The sequence below is a fragment of the Buteo buteo genome, chromosome 12 (assembly GCF_964188355.1).
Source record: "Buteo buteo chromosome 12, bButBut1.hap1.1, whole genome shotgun sequence".
Taxonomy (NCBI): domain Eukaryota; kingdom Metazoa; phylum Chordata; class Aves; order Accipitriformes; family Accipitridae; genus Buteo; species Buteo buteo.
Window position 1 is genome coordinate 9,900,089 of NC_134182.1, and position 22,960 is coordinate 9,923,048.

At 39.5% G+C, this 22,960-nt stretch overlaps 1 protein-coding gene across 1 annotated transcript in view; it reads right to left on the reverse strand.

Moving 5' to 3' along the window:
• Positions 1-2,904: 2,904 nt before the first annotated feature.
• SPATA17 (spermatogenesis associated 17) overlaps positions 2,905-22,960 on the reverse strand; it is a 99,701-nt gene continuing 79,645 nt past the window's right edge. The window contains exon 10 of the mRNA XM_075042024.1: positions 2,905-2,985. Within this exon, the coding sequence (XP_074898125.1) occupies positions 2,905-2,985 (81 nt within the window). The remainder of the gene's footprint in view (positions 2,986-22,960) is intronic.

The window sequence follows — 22,960 nt, forward strand, 5'->3', positions numbered from 1 at the left end:
ATCAAAATTCTTACTGTCTTGTTCACTACATTATTGCAGTGAATAAAAATATCAAAATTTTAGTCTTAACTGGCTTTGGATAGAAACTGTGAGTTTGCTACATGCAAACATTTTGATTCAAACAAGAGAGCAAAACGAAACTTTGCCAGACAGACACATTCACTTGCTTGCCACAGAGGGTTACCGAATGGAAGTAGTAGTCTGTCCCAGAGTCACAGAAATTAGATCCACCCCAGGGCTAAAATTTATCTTTTTTCTCCTTTCTTACATACTGCAGTGTTGCTAGCAATCACTTCCAAATTATTTTTTCAATCGTTCATGATGTCCAATTCCTCTACATAATAAAAACTTACTGGTGTCCCTTGCGCTATATTATGTATTCTGAGCTTCTTTTGTGATCAAGGGAGTCGAACAAGACTGGGTTCTTAAATTATTACTAGCTGTTCCTTTTAGTATTGAGAGTTTTCTTTACCAGCCTCATCCATATGTAGAAAAAATGTAGGGGCAGGTTCTCTAGTCCAAGCTCACAAAGGTTCCTGGATTGTGCAGCATCTGGATGGGAATTAAAACTAAAAAAAAAAGTCAAGATCCATCTAAAGTTTCAGAGATTGATATGCTTTTATATTTAAATATATATTCAAGCTAATCCTCTGTTAATTCTCTGCATGTGTTTACATGCAGTTTAGGAGAGTAATAAAAATAATAAAAAGTCTCTACATAATGGAAGAATTGGTAAAGGTCCGACTAGAATAATTATCAAGTGGTTTATATAAATGTACTGAATAAGTGCTGAATGTACTTAATGAGAAATTAAAGGATTCTGGGATTATAGTGTGGCCACACAAGTTTGGATGTTATATGCTCAAGAATGACACAAATTCTGTGTGAACTCCAGTTAAATAAAATATTGGATTCCCTATGAAATATAATTGGGAAAAGAACCTCAAAACCCAAATCTTGCAGGTAATATGGTTGCTACTTTATTAATTTTGTAGTGCTTATTTAGCTAATGAATGAACAGACCTGTTTTTCTGTAAGAAGGTTTCTGGCAAGTAGTTAGCTGCTTAGAATTCTACAGAAACTTTTTTTTTTTTCTGAAGAGGAGGACAAGTGTGTGTGTATCAAACAATTAAAATTAGAAGTGTTGGTTTTAACCTCCATCTGTGCTCCAGACCCTTAGCTATGAGCACTGCCACCAGTGCAGTACAGGCTGCACAGTAGGCTTTGTTTTGTCCTGGGGTCAGAGATACTGAAAGGAAGAAAGAGAAAGAAAGATTAATCTGATAAAGGCATTGCTATTTCTAATCGAACTGATGGGAAACTGTGGTATGAAGTTAAAGAGGTAACACAGGGTGAATTACTGTGATGAACTACCTTAAAGCTGAAGCAATCAAATTGATAGCTCTCACATATAAAAATTACTGAGGCATCTTTATTCATCAACAGTTTTGCACAAACGTCTCATGTTCAATCCCTTCCACGAACAACTAAAGCACTCTGATACATTTGATCAGATTAAATCTTATCGGGGAGACTCACTGAGGTGGCTGCTTCTCACTTCCCAGAGTTAATTTCTCATTGCCATGCAGAAGAATAAACTTTTCAAAGCTTGAAAATGACAAACTCCAAAAAGTAACAACAGTACGGGCCAGTGCCTGCACTGGTAATCTACTGTAATGGAATTGAAAGTGCTCTTGCTCTTGCGTATGATAGCAGTAAAACTTCTTCACTAGGCTGACAGTTGAAAACCTGCAGAAGTGAAGTTTGTGACTCCTCGTTCAGAAAGTATTCATAGAAACAGACATCTCATGGAGGTTTTCTGCACATTTGTAGGGGACAAAAGAATCACATAACAAAACTCAAAATAGCAATAAAAAACCTACTATTGAGTAACAGATAAACAGATATATTTGATTCAAATGTAGTCAAATGATATGAAAAGCAAACATGGTATCCTCAAGAATTCAGCATAAAACTCCTGTAAAAATTCATTCACACGATTTTAAGAATTAGCTTATGATTTGCTCTTAAGAAATGCTGAAGTCTTTCCATGATGCTGAATTCTTTGACTCTTTTGAAGTTAATGGGCTCAATTGAGTTAAGATACTCAATATTTTGCAGGATTGCATGCTAGTGAACACAGCAAACAAATATCAGGTTTGTGTGATCAAATGTGTTCTTTGCCAAGCATCACATGATTATGTACCCACATATCAGTCTGCTTAACATGGGACTAGGAGTAAATACACAGCTATTGATAAAGAAAATTCAGTGGATATACAAAAACTGATCTAAGGTGTATATGTTGTCAGAACTTTATTTTTTCAACACTGATGTTATATCACCCACAGAAGAGCTAAAAAGATTTAAAATAGTATCTTCCACGTAAATAGCCTATCCTGTCCGTCTGAAGAGATGGATCAGTATTTAAAAAGGATGTATACTAACACTGAAAGTGATGAACAACAATGATGAACCAGATATGTTATAGTTGTCACAAAAAGCCCAGATGTAACTTTAAAACTTTTCTCTTTTTTTAGTGTTAACCTCACTTACAAATCTGTAATAAATACAATGTGATTCCAAGTTCTTTTACTTGATTACTCTGGTTTTGTATCCTAAAGGATTTACTTTAAATAAAAAGTAGCATTTTCAGAAATCATTTTCCTAAGATAATACTTTTTTTTTTTTGAAAACCACAAAAAAAATGTTTTTTTGATAAATCTTGGAAACTGTATTGCTTAAAAATCAAGCAAAATCAATTAACACTACTTCAGACATAGTATACATCACTTTACAGAAATAGTACTTTATGGGACATTCAGTCAACATACTGCTGTGCATTTACTGAAATCCATTTATTGATTACTTATCAGCTGTCATACTGTGTAGTTTATGGGACAATTACACTATTTGCCCAGTTCTGGAATAAGTTTTTCCAAACTTTTCGAAGAGAACAATCGATGGTAACACTGTTTGAAAGTCCTAAAGAAATAAGAGAGACAAAAAAAGTGTTAACTTTGGTTTTCATGGTTTTACCTTTTTTTTTAAAAGGTATTTTAGAGCTTTAAATATTGTCTTCTAGTTACATTTCATTAAATGAGTTAGAATGCAAATTATGCAAGATAATGTATATGACATACATTTTTACTTCATAAATACATTACTTTGAAGAAGAGCACAAGAACTGATTGATTTAACTGCAAGCAAATATGTATTTCAAACTCTAAGTAACTATAGGCACTGCAAAACTATAGGCGCTGCTCCAAAACTTAAATTTTATAGTCTTTTGCAAATCACTGTATACAAAATTGCATTCTCCTCCCTGGCAGCCAGGTAAGTTAAAGACAGCAAGATATCCTTGCAATATTTTAACTTTTCTACCTTGGTTAACATTAAAACATGGATATTAAATCAGCTTCATGAGAAAAGGTAAAAAAATTAATATATATTAAATAAGTATTAGTGGCAACAAATTGATTAGGAGTTCTGGTAGGAAAAATACAAGTAGGGTTATTCCTGAACATGTTTTTTCCAGGAAAAGTTCTTGGTTATTACATTCAATTTTTTTAAAATGCAAATGCTTACAAATCTAAATTGAACAAGAGAAATGCAAGTGAACCTGTGCCTTAAGAGTACAATGTGAATACAGCCAACAAACAAGAAAGTAATACAGGCTAAGTATTCTAAAAACTACTGTGATCTAGCTTCTTACTAATAAACACTCATGGTAAATGATTAGCAAGTCCATGGTGTTCAAGATCAAGATTTTAAAGCATTCTTAATAAAATAATTTTCTTTGACCCCAAAATACTGGGAATAGTATCAGCAATATAAAATATTTGTTTTGTATTAAAATAATTTTCCCTTTCTGAAAGTAACATACCACAGATGAATTATCAGCTTTCCAGGATCTGATGATTAATTTTTAAGAAAGAAGTTGGTCTGAACGCTTTCTGCTATTTTCTATTGCCAGCATGATGCTCTTTGAAAATGCATGGAAATGCAATGTCTTCATAAAATGTCTGAGGCCATGAGTGAATGAAAGCTAAAATTTTTACCTTTTCAACACATTTCACAATTTGAAAGGTTTAGTTTTCTCTTAAAAACAGATTTTTTATTTTTTTTTTCTGAAAAACGACATGAAGCAGAAGTATCATTCCCTGGATAATTTAGATTTAGCTACTTCACAGACCATGGTTCAGCTGAATCTCCATAAACAGACAGAGCAACTACGACTTCTGGTAAGCTTTATGCAAACACTGACATGGCCCACCTGAGTTTCATCCGCACTGCGTATTGCCAAACTGTGAGCATATAATTTCTTACATCTCATACTTAAACTTATTTGGTATGATTCCTCCAACATTCTGGTGCATAAATCTTAAAATAGCAAGGTAGACATATACATGCAAAATGAAATACTCCCTGTGTGGTGTGAAAGTGAGTACTGCCCCATTCTTAACTGTTCACAAGATTTAATTCTTAAATGTTTCTCTACGCCTTGTACCACCCTATTTCTTACCCAACAGAAACAGCCTATTTGCATATTTTCATGTTATACTTTAAGAATGGCATGGTATTTTAATTTTCATTGTGTGTTTGGCATCACAAGTACCTTCTTACTGCAGGAAAAGTTGTCCATATAATTATTATAATAAATATTATTATAACTCCAGCATAACTGCAAATAGTTTCCTTCTAAGGTGAAGCTAGTTATATTTAATTCAGTAAATTCACCAGGCTAATATTGTTCATGGGAATGGAAAGAAAAAACAGTTCTAGTTGCCAAGAAAGCAAACAGATAATATGGCTATAATTTAGCATTAAGCATAATTCAGAGCAGAATACAGTATACTTTATTTTGAAAATAGGAAGTATATTTTTAATTTACATGCAGGACAGTTATGTACAGTTTAACAAAAAAAGCAGTGAACTTGGGGTGAGATGGGGAAATGAGTAGAAAGTGCACACCCCTCACATCAAGATAAAATCAGGAATGGTAAGTCTGAGCAGTGAAGAAGTCTTCATTTGCTGGAGCAGACGGCTTTTGCTATTAGGATGCCTGGCCAAACAAAAACAATTGGCTGCCAAAATTAGCTCTTTGGGACGATTTAGGAGCCTTTGAAGTGAACAGTTTTTTGAGCTGGAACTAAGCCCAGGTCCAGCTTCAAACTCAAATCAAAATGACAAAGAGGAAATTTTCTGTGCCACACGCCCCCTCAGTGTAAGATTACTTTGGGTTGGCAGCTGTACTGTTTATCTTGTTATTTAAAGCTATTTCACTAGATACTCACAACTGAGCATTTAAACAACTGGCTCTGATTATGACGACAGCAGTTATGTTTGACCACATTTAGGAAACATCACACAGTCTCACAGATAAATAAAAGTGTTGCTGGCTTTACAGCTAGACTAATTAAAGCAGTTGAAAAAGTATACTAGATAAATGTTGCGCAGTTTGCATATAACATATAAATATCCTTCTAGGAAAAGAACCCCAGCCATTTCTGTATTGGAAGATGTAATCAGATTTCAACAGTGTGAGAAAGTAAGGCCTGAAAATACCACTCGGCCTTGCAAGATCTACCTCACAGCACTGAACACAGTCTATCCCACTGTATCATTGTAGCAGCACAAAGGGAAAGGAATTGGAAGCCAGGTTCTCATGTCTATCTAATTTGATGGTAAAATGTAGGTTCAAATCGTGCAGCGAAGCACTGCAATGCACTGCTGGTTGATTCTGGTAGACTGCCAGGATCATCTTGAGTTTAAGCTGATTGCTATGTCATGGAAGTTATGAAGTTATGTAGATAATCCTTCTGAAGCTGCAAGAACAAAAGTTGTGAGTGGAGAAAAACAGGCTGCTTCAAAATTCTTTTCACCGACAGTCGCTCATTGTTGGTAGATGGAACGAATTAGCTTACAAATATGAATTCCCACATATTGGTGGGATTGACCCTACAGTTTTGCAGTCTCAGGATCATAGGAGCACAGAGCTGAGCTTTATGGAATTTTCCCACAATGCATTTTTAAATCATGCCATATAATTCTCAGCATCAGAGACCTGTAATTCTCAGGACCAAGACCAATTTTTGAATTCCCAAATGAAGTCAATGTAACACTTCCTTTTTAAAGTTGTCAAGCTCTGACTCCTTTCACTCTAGTAAATTGTAAGTGACTCAAGTTCAACTGACAGATCTTAACAAGACCTATGGGCCCTTTCAATATATTTGACTACTTGACTGTCATGTGTGCTCATCAGTTCTAAACAATGGAGTCAAAAAGGTGACATAAAGCCACCAAAGATTTGTCTCAATCAGCACACTGATGTCATAGATTAGACTTGCGAAATGCTCACATAGTTTATCTTTGGAATGTTATTATAAAAGCAAATTCTAAAGAGATTTTACATCTGACTATGCAGACATACGTAAATACAGACCATGCACAAATAACATTGGCAAAACAACGGGACCTTGTAGACCTACATATCAGCCTGAAGGCCTTTGAAAATGTGTTCCCTCCTATTCTAGTGATAAATTTGCACTAACAGTGTTTCTTTCCAAACAATTTTGAGAGTGCTGTACAATTTCCTGTAATATAAAAATGCACTTTGGGATGAGATAGGAATTACAATTAAGTATCTTCTTGCAAATTCAATGAAGTAGAAAGTCAGCTGCTTCAGACCAAAGCAAGAATAGGCAAACAGCAGTAGCATATCTACTCACAGATTTTAAGGCCAGAATGTACCATTATGACCATTTATTCTCAGTTCCTGCATACACACTTTGGGTAATTTCCTATAACAAATCTATCAAGTCCATAATAATTATGAAGCTGTTAAGCATGTGATAAACTTGAAACAATAAGCTTACAATAAATTTACGATACCTGAGTTACAGCTTTGCATAGTCTTTCTCTATAATGACAAAATTTCATTTTGTTGCACAAATAGAGATTTGGTTGCATAAATAGAGATTAAAGTTGCATTAGGTTGTATGAATGCAGATTTCCTTCACAGGTTAGGAAAAGTAGCAGGTGAAGATGTTTCAAAGATAAATTGTATAACCTCTCTAATGAAAAGTGTTCCACCTATAGTGGTGATTCAGAGCACCGAGCCCTCTTCTGAGCCAATCTAACAATACTGAAGACACTGTAATTGCATGGTGTCAACCATGACACCATGTGCTATGCAAAAGGTAAACCAATCCATGAAAGGCTTGGATCTCAGAAAAAATTTTTTGTAGTGCTGGAATTATATCTGTTGCTACTATAAAGACCTACAACTGTAGGTAACTTCTGTTAAGAATCAATGGCAGAAGGTGTCGTGGTTTAACCCCAGCCAGCAACCAAGCACCACGCAGCCGCTCACTCACTCCCCCCCCCCCCACCCAGTGGGATGGGGGAGAAAATCAGGAAAAGAAGTAAAACTCCTGGGTTGAGATAAGAACGGTTTAATAGAACAGAAAAGAAGAAACTAATAATGATAATGATAACACTAACAAAATGACAGCAGTAGTAATAAAAGGATTGAAATGTACAAATGATGCGCAGGGCAATTGCTCACCACCCGCCGACCGACACCCAGCCCGTCCCCGAGCGGCCAAAAAAATCCCTGCCCCCCCCTTCCTAGTTCCTATACTAGATGGGACGTCACATGGTATGGAATACACTGTTGGCCAGTTTGGGTCAGGTGCCCTGGCTGGGCATGAGAAGCTGAAAAATCCTTGACTATAGTCTAAACACTACTGAGCAACAACTGAAAACATCAGTGTTATCAGCATTCTTCACATACTGAACTCAAAACATAGCACTGTACCAGCTACTAGGAAGACAGTTAATTCTATCCCAGCTGAAACCAGGACAGTATCCACCCCTTATTCTATACCATTGACGTCATGCTCAGTTTCCATACCTTTAGTTACATTCTGATCAATCATCACCACCTTTCCATCTCTTTGAGACGTATGACCAATGATATATATATATATAAAAGTATATACACACAGAGATATTAGTTCTTTAGTTCATGGGTTATGTTCATAAAATGTTTGTTGAGTTCATTTAGTTTCCGACTCTGGGCTCCATCTGTCATACCAGTCTGTCTGGGCAGGAGGAATGGTGCAAAGTCCTCTCAGTCGGTAGAGCAGAATTGGGCTTCTGTGTGGTGTGAGGAGCAGATGACATTTGATGCAGCAGGAGGATGGTGTGCACCGTTGGATTGTTGCATGCTGGAGTCAGTTCCGGTTCCACCTCTACGGTGCTTTGCTCAGTTTTATCACAGTTCTTTCTTGCTTGATCCAAGTGATTCTTACTATAGTACTATGGATATAGCATATAACAATTATAGTAATGATAACATACAGTAGCAGGGTTATATAGCAACTAATATCATACAGTTTAATTCTGGCTATTTTCACCTAAAATCAAGTCCCCTTGAGGCACACATCGGACTTCTCCGTCTTTTCGCATCACCCACCAAGTGCACCCAGGCCCTTGAGCAAAAGCAATCCCACGAATGGGTTTACCTTTGCCTGAGGCAGGAGTAACCCAGACTGTTTTCCCTAACATGTTTTTCATGTGCACTACAGGGACTTTATCCCCTTCTACAGTATGTAAAAATTCTGATTGGGCAGGGCCACTCCGATTGGCAGATCCTCTGGTGTTGACTAACCAGGTGGCTTTTGCTAGATGTGTATCCCAATGTTTGAAGGTTCCACCCCCCATTGCTCTCAATGTAGTCTTTAACAGTCCATTGTATCGCTCAATTTTCCCAGAGGCTGGTGCATGATAGGGGATATGATACACCCACTCAATGCCATGCTCTTTGGCCCAGGTGTCTATGAGGTTGTTTCGGAAATGAGTCCCATTGTCTGACTCAATTCTTTCTGGGGTGCCATGTCGCCACAAGACCTGCTTCTCAAGGCCCAGGATAGTGTTCCGGGCAGTGGCATGGGGTACAGAATATGTTTCCAGCCATCCGGTGGTTGCTTCCACCATTGTAAGCACATAGCGCTTGCCTTGGCGAGTTTGTGGGAGTGTGATATAGTCAATCTGCCAGGCTTCCCCAAATTTATATTTCAGCCATCGCCCTCCATACCACAGGGGCTTTAACCGCTTGGCTTGCTTAATTGCAGCACATGTTTCACATTCATGGATAACCTGTGCGATAGTGTCCATGGTCAGGTCCACCCCTCGGTCTCGAGCCCATCTATATGTTGCATCTCTTCCCTGATGGCCTGAAGTATCATGGGCCCACCGAGCCATAAATAGCTCACCCTTATGTTGCCAGTCCAGGTCCACCTGAGCCACTTCAATCTTGGCAGCCTGATCCACCTGTTCGTTGTTTCGATGTTCTTCAGTGGCCCGACCCTTGGGTACATGAGCATCTACATGACGTACTTTTACAACCAGATTCTCTAGCCGGGACGCAATATCTTGCCACAGTGCAGCAGCCCAAATGGGTTTACCTCTGCGCTGCCAGTTGCTCTGCTTCCATTGCTGTAACCACCCCCACAGGGCATTTGCCACCATCCATGAGTCAGTATAGAGATAGAGCACTGGCCACTTTTCTCTTTCAGCAATATCTAACGCTAGCTGGATGGCTTTCACCTCTGCAAACTGACTCGATTCACCCTCTCCTTCAGCAGTTTCTGCAACTTGTCGTGTAGGACTCCATACAGCAGCTTTCCACCTTCGATGCTTTCCCACAATGCGACAGGACCCATCAGTGAACAGGGCATATTGCCTCTCATTTTCTGGCAGTTTATTATACAGCGGGGCTTCTTCAGCACGTGCCACCTCCTCCTCTGGCGACATTCCGAAATCTTTGCCTTCTGGCCAGTCTGTGATCACTTCTAAAATTCCTGGGCGACTGGGGTTTCCTATGCGAGCCCGTTGTGTGATCAATGCGATCCACTTACTCCACGTGGCGTCAGTCGCGTGATGTGTAGAGGAGACCCTCCCTTTGAACATCCAGCCCAGCACTGGCAGTCGGGGTGCTAAGAGGAGCTGTGTCTCAGTACCAACCACTTCTGAGGCAGCTCGAATGCCTTCATACGCTGCCAATATCTCTTTCTCAGTTGGAGTATAGCGAGCCTCGGATCCTCTATATCCTCGACTCCAAAACCCCAGGGGTCGGCCTCGGGTCTCCCCAGGTGCTTTCTGCCAGAGGCTCCAGGTAGGGCCATTCTCCCCAGCTGCAGTATAGAGCACGTTTTTAACATCTTGTCCTGTCCGGACTGGCCCAAGGGCTACGGCATGAACAATCTCCCGTTTAATTTGTTCAAAGGCTTGTTGTTGTTCAGGGCCCCATTTAAAATCATTCTTCTTCCGGGTCACTTGATAGAGAGGGCTTACAATCAAACTGTAATTTGGAATATGCATTCTCCAAAACCCCACGACACCTAAGAAGGCCTGTGTGTCCTTTTTATTAGTCGGGGGAGACATAGCTGCTATTTTATTAATCACATCCATTGGGATCTGACGACGTCCATCTTGCCATTTTATTCCCAGAAACTGGATTTCCTGTGCAGGTCCCTTGACCTTACTTTCTTTTATGGCAAAACCGGCATTCAGAAGGATTTGGATTATTTTCTTCCCTTTCTCAAAGACTTCTTCTGCCGTGTTGCCCCATACGATGATGTCATCAATGTATTGCAGGTGTTCTGGAGCTTCACCTTTTTCTAGTGCAGTCTGGATCAGTCCATGGCAAATGGGGCTGTGTTTCCACCCCTGGGGCAATCGATTCCAAGTGTACTGGACACCCCTCCAAGTAAAGGCAAATTGTGGACGACACTCTGCTGCCAGAGGGATTGAGAAAAACGCATTAGCAATGTCAATTGTGGCATACCACTTGGCTGCCTTTGACTCCAGTTCGTATTGAAGTTCTAGCATATCTGGAACGGCAGCACTCAGCGGTGGTGTAACTTCATTCAGGCCACGATAGTCAACTGTTAGTCTCCACTCCCCATTAGACTTCCGCACTGGCCATATGGGACTATTAAAGGGTGAGCGAGTTTTGCTGATCACTCCTTGGCTCTCCAGTTGGCGAATCAACTTGTGGATGGGAATCAGAGAGTCTCGGTTGGTGCGATATTGCCGCCGGTGCACCGTCGTGGTAGCAATTGGCACTTGTTGTTCTTCAACCTTGAGCAACCCCACAATCGAAGGGTCTTGAGAGAGACCAGGCAGGGTAGACAGCTGTTCAGTGCCCTCTGTCTCCAAGGCAGCTATACCAAAAGCCCATCGATACCCCTTCGGGTCCTTAAAATACCCCCTCCTGAGGTAGTCTATGCCAAGGATACACGGAGCCTCTGGACCAGTCACAATGGGGTGTTTCTGCCATTCATTTCCAGTTAAGCTTACTTCAGCTTCCAATACAGTTAACTCTTGGGATCCCCCTGTCACACCAGAAATACAAATGGATTCTGTCCCTCTATAACTTGATGGCATTAGAGTGCACTGTGCGCCGGTGTCTACTAGAGCCTTATACTCCTGTGGGTCTGACGTGCCAGGCCATCGAATCCACACAGTCCAATAGACCCGGTTATCCCTTTCCTCCACCTGGCTGGAGGCAGGGCCCCTCTAATTCTGGTCAGAGTATTCAGTATTCACTTCTCGTAAAATTGGCTCAGAAGTCCCTTCAAGAGGATCGGAAATAAAATCAGCCCTTCTACTCTGTTTGGAAACTGGAGCGGCATTTTTCCTGGTAGAATCCCCTTTTGTGGTGGTTTTTCCTCGCAGTTCACGTACCCGTGCATTTAGGACCGAGGTAGGTTTTCCGTCCCATTTCCTCATGTCCTCTCCCTGATCACATAGGTAAAACCACAGGGCACCTCGCGGTGTGTGCCTTCTATATTCTCTCTCTTGGGCAGAGGAACGCTCACTCCTAATAGCTGAGACATTGGTCCGTACACGTGTGGAGTAGGACATATCCTCTTTGAATTGCTGGAAATCCTCAGACAGCTTCTCCACAGCTGCAATGCAGGCTTGTAGGGAGGAGGAGAGATTTTCTTCGTATTGACGGAGTTGGCGAGCCACTTCCTCCACCGTCGGTGCCTCTTCATCCTTCCAGGCCATTATTGCCAATGCGTTGGCATAGGATGATGGTGCGCTCCGTACAAACTTCCGCCACATGGGTCGTGTGCATTGGACTTCGTCTGGATCTTTGGGTAATTGTGGGTTGTCCGGGTCATGATGAATTGTCTCTAGCACAGCTAATTCCCTCAGATATTGAATACCTTTTTCCATGGTGGTCCACTTGCTTGATTGACATATAACGTCTTCCTTAAAGGGGTACCTTTCCTTCACACTTGACAGGAGTCGCCTCCAGAGGCTGATGGCTTGTGTCCCTCTTCCAATTGCCTTGTCAATGCCACCTTCCCTGGCAAGCGATCCCAGCTGCTTGGCTTCCCTACCTTCTAATTCCAAGCTATTAGCCCCATTGTCCCAGCATCGGAGAAGCCAGGTGATAATATGCTCACCTATACGGCGGCCAAAGTCTTTTCGCAAGTCCCGCAGCTCACTCAAGGATAGGGACCGGGTTATTACCTCTGGTTCTGCCTCTTCCTCCGGTTCCCGTGATGACCCTGGTTCACCTTCATCCTTCGCTAAGCGAACTGATTTTTTTGTATATTTCTTTTTCTGTACGGGGGCAACTGATGCTGGTGCAGGTTGGTCCACTGGTTCAGTTGCAGTATCCCTCACCGGGTTTTGGATAACCGCAGTGTCTGTCGCCGAGGTTTGGGTAGCAGCAGTACTCATTGCTGGGGCTGGAGAGACCACAGTGCCCGTCGCCGAGGTTTGGGTAGCCCGAGTTCTCGTCGCCGGGGCTGGAGGGGCCGCAGCGCCTGTTGCCAAGGTTTGGGTGGCCGCGGTGCTCATCGTTTTGTTATTAGATCCACAGACTTTCTCTTCCCCTTGAGGGTACTGAGTGGTGTTGAACAGGGCTCGATAGGCATGGGCCAGGCCCCAGCACGTTGCAGTGATTTGTATCTCTCTGGAGCTGCCGGGGTGACAGCATACCTCTTCCAAATATTTTACTAGCTCTTCTGGATCCTGCACTTGTTCAGGGGTGAATTTCCAAAACATTGGAGGTGCCCACTTTCCTAGGTACTTGCCCATGCTACCCCACACACCCTGCCACTCATAATTATCTAGCTTTGGGGAACATCTCTGGGTGATCTTCTTAAATAGCTGTTTAACCTTAAACGAGAGCTGAACCACATTCAGAAGCATGCTAATTCCTAGCAGTAGGGCTAGGACCGTGCTAGTCCCAACATTCCAGGAGTATTCAAATTTTCCAAAATTCTCAAACACCATTGTAACTGGACTGAAGGAGAAAGGAGAGGGGAAGAAAGGTACCCCACCCACAGACTGGTTTTCCATGGAGGAAAGGTAAATGGTATAATTATTAATAGTTTCCCACAGATGGCTCCCACAGTATAAAGGTGACAATGCTAAATGCAAATACCGGATTAATCCCACAGCCGATGACTTTATCATACCATAAACCAGAGTTATACCATACATCAAAGCGAAAACCTTAATCCACCTCCCACGGATGATAAGCAGTAGAAGAGGAACTACATACAACAAGCGAGGTGATACATAACAGAGCCTTAAAAACCAGAGCAACAACTCGAAAAATACATAAATCAACATAATGTACGCTTAAAACAAATTTGTTTTAACAAGCTTTCGTCAGGTTTGTCATTATCTCAACCCTTCGTGCCCCACGTTGGGCGCCAAAAAGGACTGTCGTGGTTTAACCCCAGCCAGCAACCAAGCACCACGCAGCCGCTCACTCACTCCCCCCCCCCACCCAGTGGGATGGGGGAGAAAATCAGGAAAAGAAGTAAAACTCCTGGGTTGAGATAAGAACGGTTTAATAGAACAGAAAAGAAGAAACTAATAATGATAATGATAACACTAACAAAATGACAGCAGTAGTAATAAAAGGATTGAAATGTACAAATGATGCGCAGGGCAATTGCTCACCACCCGCCGACCGACACCCAGCCCGTCCCCGAGCGGCCAAAAAAATCCCTGCCCCCCCCTTCCTAGTTCCTATACTAGATGGGACGTCACATGGTATGGAATACACTGTTGGCCAGTTTGGGTCAGGTGCCCTGGCTGGGCATGAGAAGCTGAAAAATCCTTGACTATAGTCTAAACACTACTGAGCAACAACTGAAAACATCAGTGTTATCAGCATTCTTCACATACTGAACTCAAAACATAGCACTGTACCAGCTACTAGGAAGACAGTTAATTCTATCCCAGCTGAAACCAGGACAAAGGGATAACTGAAAAGTGGGCACAGCTGCTAGAATCCTAATTCTATCTTCATGCTACTGAACAGTAAAAACTCACTTTTCTTCAGCTTGAAATCCACATCCTCAGGTGCACATCAAGACTTTAGAGGATCCAATGGGAAATTCTGCATAAATGTCCATGCAGTAGTTATGTCCTTAGTGTAGGGTAAGCCCACCGAGAAACCTTGCTTTCCCCACAAAGCTGGGACACACCTCGTGCACACCTTATTTGAAAACCAGGCAGTACTGCCAAGTGCCATTGTACAGCCATAGTCCACAACCCATTCTGTTTAATACTAAGTGGTCGTATATAAGTATTCCCTATGATCCTAATGCTTGTAATAGTAAAATTAGAGTTTTAAATTGAGCTGTCATAGTAAGCTTTCTGACCTATTAATAGCCACGGAGGTCTCTAACAAGGAAGCAAACCAGAAATGGCAAGCTGTTATACAAGTAAAATGTTGATCCAGCTAACTTTTATTCTTAGCAAATTTATCAATACTGGTTAACAATACTTCCAACTAGTACAGGGCCTTCTGACATGACAAAATGAGTGTAACAACCCATTCTGTCAATACAACACAAATGTCATTTCAAGTGCTCAAAACCCACTAAGCTACCCTAAAAAAGATTGATTTATCTGCTCCAGTGTTTCTTTGGGGCAAACTTTTCTCACAACTGAAACCAATTAGTGGGCCTGGCACTTGTAGTGCAGAATGTAGGTCAGCATCAAGTAATAAAAAAGTATTGACTTTTCTCTGTCTGTAAGCAGCATGAAAGGGGTGCCATGGCCTTGTCGTATATGAAAAGAGCTCCATTAATTTCACTTATTTCAACCAGGGCTGTCAAATACTAATGCTTCTATTGCACTTTTCACACAAAGTACATTGACACCAATCCTGGCCCCAGTGAAACAAGTTTACAATATTTCAGTCAGTGAGAGGGGTACTATAATTTTTAATTCCCTGTTGTACATTTAGTCTCTTTAAGCAGCACTGCTTATAAGACCTATTGAGAGATATAAGCTGGGACATTAATAATGGCTACACACTTCTTCCCATGGGCAACAGAACCTATTTCTTGGGCATAGCTTTAGCAGCTAATTAGCCATAAAGTTCAGGACAGAGTTGTTTGGCATAACTCTGGTTTTGTGGCTGGTGGGCACAGACTGCCAATTTGCTTTCTGCCATGGAGAAATACCCAAAAACAAGGAATAGGTCTTCTGTGACTTAAGGCTATAAAATTGAAAAGCTAATGTGTTAACCAATTGGGTCAACTAGCCCCTTCAAATAAGAGATAATAACAAAAGCCTGGATCATGCCTTAGGGACTGGATCTCATTGTGTCAGTGCAGAGGTATTGACTTCCAGGGAAAAGCATGCCTAATCGGAGTTCCCTGCGCTACAGCGGACAAGTGACCACTGCTGTGATGAAGGGGGGAGAATTACACCTTTCCCTATTCAGCTTGCCAGCACAATGCAGAGGAGGAGAACAAGGAGCCATCATCTATCTCCTCCTTCAACTGTCTACTCCTGCTACCAATTATAAACCCTCTAAATTTCGTTCTTTTGGGTAAGTGCAATGAAATAACATGTGCTTCCATGAAGACTTTATGAGCTTCTCCATATTGTGGATTGACCCAGCAGTGGTCAAACTGACCTAACATTCTATGAACCTTTTCCCCCTCTATTCTCTGCAATTTCCCTCCTAAACTGCCTGCTTTTTTTTTTTTTTTCTGCAAGTGAAGTTTATGGTTCTTCTTGACAAGCTTGAGGGCTCTGAGTGTGATGTCTCATGCCCTAATTACCTCCTGCAAATGCAAACATCATCAACAACAATAAAACTCTTTGATTTAAAAAGAGTGGGTGACTATGGTAGAAGGCAATTTTCTACTTGCTTTAATGACTTTGTAAGTGCAAGTCTTACCCTTTGAATCAACTTGCTATTAGGTCTTAAAATGATATTGTATAGCCATCATAAAAGACAACTTTATGTGTTACGCTTACATCAGGCAAGTTTTTTCTACTTGTTAGGTTTAGTCTTTTATTGACATTATGATAATGTATTGTAAAAAAAAATCAGGAAATTATGTTCACAGTAGGAAATCTAACAACACTATTTTAATATCCTATCTTCCGAAGAGAAAGAGAAAATATTAATTGCTATTTAATTTATGTAAAAAACATTTCATTATTATAACACTTAAATTTTCATGGAGATTTATAACTATCACTGACTCTTACACATTTCATCTTTTGGAATTATAAATGAGGAAACCAAACTAGTGCTTGCTAGAAATTATGAAAGATTTCTAATTATGGTTCATGAATTTGAAAAACCACTGATCTGATAATCACATAGGTTTAGATACTTCCTGCGTGATGTGTCCAGTACAAGCAGCGCAGCACTGTGTGCTCCTCTGTGACAGTCTAACATGGAAATTGTAACTCTATTCCTCCCTTTCTCTAATATTCTGAGAAGGAAGTGTTCTGCTACTAATCTGTGCTCAGTGAAGTTTGCTGTCTTAGCTCAGCAGCTAAGCTGTCCTAATTTGTGCTTTGGAGATAATTGAAGATAACTGGCTAACACAGGTCAAGCTCTAAAACTTCTTGTCCTCATCTGAGCAAGGTAGGAGAGGGTGTGTTCTAGCCTTGAAAAGAGCCTGTTTCTACTCCTGCATGGTTAGAAGCAGTTTGGACGAAGGAACAAAAGCATACCCCACTGTATCCTTCCATAGCTGCACAAATTAAGCTATCACAGGACAGAAAATAATGATGCTTTTGAGAATGCAGTAGTTTGAGCCACTGTACAAGGAAAGCACAGATATTTCTAAACGAATAAGATATTTTGCAATAGCTGTGTTCGTTAAGGATTACAAATGTGTCAACCCTTACAGTGCTTTCTCACAAGCAAAGGCAAATTATCTCTTGGCTTTGATGGAAGTTTTGTGCAAGGAAGGACAAAGGAAAAAAGGGAAGGATTTGGTCCAGTGAATTACTTTTTCACATAAGTATTGCCTCTCTAAAATTAACCTGGGATCTGAAACTAGCCTGTTCTTTTTTGTCATGTGCAATATAACCAGCAATGAAGATTTGTGGTCCAAATTTGCATTTGTTACATTTACTTAGTACCCGGCAGTCATTGTGGTTGCCCAAGGGGCAGAAAGGGTGGAATTCCCAGCTGTACCCTCTAAGTTCATTTATTCCATTTATTGATGATCTGCAAGCCAGACACTGTCTGGTCTTTCCTCCCAAACACGTACTAGCTTTGCAATGCTGTAGAAAGAAATATATTCTCGTTTATAAATAACTGTTCAGATAATGAATTTATTTATGTGTATAAAGCTAATCTACTGAAGAAGAATAGATCACCTTTATGTAGACACTTTTCCAGTACTTTTAGACATATTCAGAGCCAGTATCAATATTAGCAGTACACTTTGCCACACAGAAAGTTACAGTGCATGTTGTACCATACTTTAGTCAATGTTATGAAACAACATCACCCAAATTCTTTTCTGAATGTCTGTATTTGAACCAAAATTGCCAAAGATAATATTCTATTTTTTCAACTAATGTAGCCTTTTTGTTACAGGTAAATTAAATTAAGAAACCAATGTGAATTTCTCCGCAAGCTATTTCATACTTGGATACCCTTGAACTTTACTGAATCTGGGCTAAAAAACAAATGTGCAGTTGAAATAGTTCAGTATGTATTCAGAATCCCAAGAGGTGTTTATTTGCTATTGTCTTGCAAATGTCTACTGCTTGCAGGGTATTTTAACAAAATATTCTTGAAGAGGGGAGTAGATGCTCATCTTAATTTATTTAAGTTATGTAAAAAACATTGTCAAGTATGAAAACACACTGATGAGTAATACATAAGCCTTTTATGAAGTTATTAAATCTGAGGTGGGACTATGCTTAACACTACATTCCTGTGTACAGAAAAATATAGAGTCTTAAAAGCATCTGATGAAAAAGTAAAGGACATATTTTTATCATAGTATTTGTATTTTTAAACCCACTCCTTGTCCTGTCCATCACACACACTCTGCTAGCAACAGGACTTGTATTAGAAAATAAGGCACTTAGGGATAAGTATCTTGATTTACGCCATTTATAAGCTGCCCCTTTCATTGTCTAATCTGTTCAACCACAACATTCTCTTTCCAGCTGAAAATAAGCCAGTACCAAGTGCTGACTGCCAAGACAAACTCAGAACCACTTTTAACCTGCTGGACTAAAGCCAGAAAATGTTTAACCTGCCAAGATCAAGTTGCAACTATCTCTAACTTGCCAAAATCATGCCACTAGGAGGAGTTAAGGAGGAAAAATTCTGAGCTGAAATCCTCAAGTGAAAATATTTTTTATCTTATCAGGTTAAGTTGTATCTGTTTGAAAAAAAGTTGTATTCATTTAGAATCAATAGTAATAATAAAAAAGCATGTTGATTGCACTGTATTTGGCATATGCAGCAAAAACAGTATTCCAGTTAAATTTCATCTGGTTTGATGTTGTTCTGGATGATGTTTTCAAACCTGATTGCTTTCTGTCATGAAATGATTAGATATGCAGATCAAAGGAGAACAGTGGATGCTGTCTAGCCGAGCTTTAGCAAGGCTTTCAACACAATCACCCAGAGAATCCTTTTAACCAAGTTGGTAAATTATAGTCTAGATGTGCAGACAAATAGATGTAATAACTGTCTGGAGTATCAGATTCAAAGGGTAACAATAAATGGTTTGTACTCTAACTGGAACCTGGGTACAAATGTATTTCCTCAGGTGCTATCTTGGGACCAATCTTGTTCAATATCTTTACTGATGACCTGGAGGTGGGGATGGAACGCACTCTTATCAAGTTCATGGACAACACCAAACTAATGGGGTGCCATTGATACACTTGACGGTTGTCTTTCAGAGTGATGTAGACAGGCTAAAGGAATGGCCTGACAGAACCTCACAAAATACAGTATGGACAAATGCACCTGGCACAGACTAAACCCAGGAACAAAGCAGGCTGGAGGCCGACAGGCTGGGTAGCAGCTGTGCAGAAGAGGACCTGGGAGTCCTGGTGGGCAACTAGCTAAACGTGAGTCAGCAATGTGCCCTAGCAGGGATGAAAGCTAAAGAGAAAAACAGCTTTCCTGTTTTGTAAATAGAAGCTACTTTCAGAAGAGACTGAAATGATCAAACAGAAAAAGGCCTTTCTCATTTTGCAGGCAGCTTACTTTGGAGATCAGCTAACACTAGAAAAACTACTCATCTCCTATCCACTGTTCACAAACGTTCTCACTAATAAATAAATCTGGAACAATAGCTCTTAGGCTAATACCTATTGCTCTTTTTTCTGTCTGTATTTATTCATCTATGATAATATATATCTTCTTTGTGTGTCGTATTTTTCTTCATTTTTCAGTGGCACTTTTTCTGTTGTGTAAATCTACCAGTTCTTTGATACAGTTCAGAAATAGCATCAGCAACACTGATTATTCACTCAGGTGCCTCAGATTTGTTTTGGCATTGACATGAAGCTAGTTCTGTCAAACTTCTGCCAATTAAGAAACTTCAGGGGGAGGAACATTTGATATTTATAGCCAAACATTATTTCAGATACAACAGTGTTCAGAAAAATGAAATGTATTACACATATTAGCACAAATTTAAAAAATAGATTGTTGTATACTTAAAAAACTAAAATCATGCTGTCTTGGTTCTGATATGAATACATGTTATATATATTAAATGTAACAACCTGTGCAAACATATTCTATGGTAGTACCTAAGCAAAAGTTAATTTCATTTTTCAGCTGGATAACTTCCAAACTAAATTCTACACTCCGTTGTCCATGTTGAGGAAAGAATTTAGCTTTACACTTTCTTTAACATCTATGTCTTTAATGTCTATGCAGAACTTTCAATGTATAGCTGAGTACTATTATATCTTATAAATGAACAGGAACTAGGAATTTTTACAATGTTTTATATGCTAATTTATTCATTGACAGTGTAGCAGCAATATAAGGTATACTGTAAAGTTTCCCATACTTCTCTGAGAACTTTGGATTTGACCTAAGGTGTTGAAATTCTTTAAATAGCAACACATTTTGGTCTTCCTCCTGCCAAAGGCTTGGGCATCTGCAAAAACTACAAATCATGCCAAACTATTTGAGTGATATATGGAGGACCAAAATCCACTAGGAAATAAGCTAAGACCAACTCATTCATTTCATTTAGGTCCTTCAGTGGGATTTGAACCATCCAGCCCACAAACCATGTCTCATGAGATTGCAGTACACATCCAGCCCACAGTAATAATGATTCATATACATATATGTGTATATGCTTTATTGCTACCTTTAGGTGGATTAAAAGCAATATATCAAATTTTATATTTCTGCTTCTTTTATTAGCTTTCTAGCACTTGATCAGCTGATAGAGGCAATAATGAAATGTTTTTTTATAAACTGGAGTTTGTAAGTCCTGTCCTGAGAATGTAATATTTCAAAAAATAGCCTAAGCTTTGGGGAAAAAACCAATTACAGAAACAGCATTAAAAATGCCAAGCACTGGGCAGAAGCAATTCTGGATCAGTTTAAAAAAGTGATTGATGAAACTCTAATCTGAGCTGAAGGAACAGTTTCACGACAAGCTGTGACCATTCCACACACTTCATTAGCTGCCATAATTAGCCTGGTGTTTCAATTTGTTAGAACTGGTGGGGACAATTTTACTCAGAATGCAAACATCAAAAAACAGGGTGCTTCAGACTTCAGAAGAGGCTGATGAGAAGCTTTTCTAGTCTCTGTTAACTAAAAGATTAATTACAGCTGATGGGAGGCTGTACTCTGATTGTCACTCTGTCTATGTGCATTACTTTTAGCATTAGAAGAAAGACATGGTTGACACTACACTGCTCAATCAAGCGGCTTCGCATTAGTGCACAAAGTCTGTTAATATGCAGTGTTTTTATTGTTTCTCTTCCCCCCCCCCTCCAAGTTTGAGACTTTCATACCTAACAAGTTATACTTTAAAAGAGCAGGGTATTCAGTTGCTAATGATAAGTGCTTACACTGTCATTCCTTCATACAACTACAGGTGAGAGATCCTAACAGATCTCAAAGCTACTGGCTGGGAATATTATTAGTTTCTCTTATCACAAAAAAAATTCCTAGTCAAATAGCCTCATTATGGAAAATAAAAACAATGCAGTTGTGAAACAGATACTGTGTGCATCACAGCTTTTATATCTTATCCCCTTTACCTTAGGTGCTATTTATTACCTCTGTACATTAACTCATCAAAGCTTGTAAGGTTATTTAAATGGAAGTGAAGTCTGAATTTGAAGTTCAAAGGTTATTCCTGAATAATTCCATAACTCTCATTCTAGAATATTAACACATGGTAATACACCTACTCATAAATAAGTCCTTATGTGGGTATGCCTTTCAGTTTCCCTACATATTTTATGCTGAGATCAACAAAAACTATAAGAGAAGAAAGAATATAGTTTCTTATCTCTATCATGGTGGAACATCCTTTTAACCTGAGTTTATAAAGGGCATATTGAAACCAGCTCTTCATTGCATTAAATGAATAGACACTGAAGTGTACTCCAAAGTGAATATCATATTACTATTTAAAATGGAGCAAACGACTTCGGAGTTGATTCATGATATAAATTTTAAAGAAAGAAGCAGTAGCTACTTACGTCAAACCATTAAGACAACAAGCAGTCTGTATTACTTACAGTCTCTCATTTACTCCAGCATAAGTGCACAAAGCTATCTTTTACTGTGATTTTTCCTATTCAGGGAATGTAGATTACTCTAAAATCCATTTTACTGCACTGAAGTCCTACTGCTCTAAAAATAATCTACTCTTGTTCTCTGGAGAGATCATCAAAACAACAAAAACTTACACTATTTCTCTCAGCTTGGTCATATACCTGGCATAATCTCTTAGAATCCATCCAGAAAAGCTAATAACACTACAGATTATACAACTATTCAATCATAATGGGTCAGTGTGAAAAAATGTCATTCAGGAGTCATTTCAAGATACAACATTCTGTAGTCCTAAGTGTATCTGTTGCAAGAAGTCACCAGAATATGTGCTTCTGATCTTAGATTTAAATTTGCAAACTCACCAGCAATGTGCATGTAAAGTTGAGATTTAAAAGTGTCTATTTTTCTGTGAAAATGGCTAACACCATTTTTCCTAGAACATTCTTTCTAAATAGCATTTATCTACATATTGATTATATTCATTATGGGCCAGATCCTTACCTGATGCAGATTAGCCTAGCTCTACGGATATACCTCACTTATGCTAAGCACTGAGGATCAGTTCTCATACCTGGATTTTTCTACAGTTATATGGACCATGTAATGCTTAGAGGATTGTGAAAAGCTTTCTGTTACTTTCTTTCAACTCTGTTTAAGCAGCACAAACAAGGTCTAGGTATTATCAAATCATAAGTAGCTTGCTTTTGCAGATATGTTCCATAAAGAATTTTAAGTGGCTTCAAAATATAGCCTTTTTAATTCAATATTGTGGCAAATAATTGAATTGAGTTGAAATAGATTATGTTTCGCGGATATATAAACAAAGCTACTTAATTCCAAGTATGCTGAACA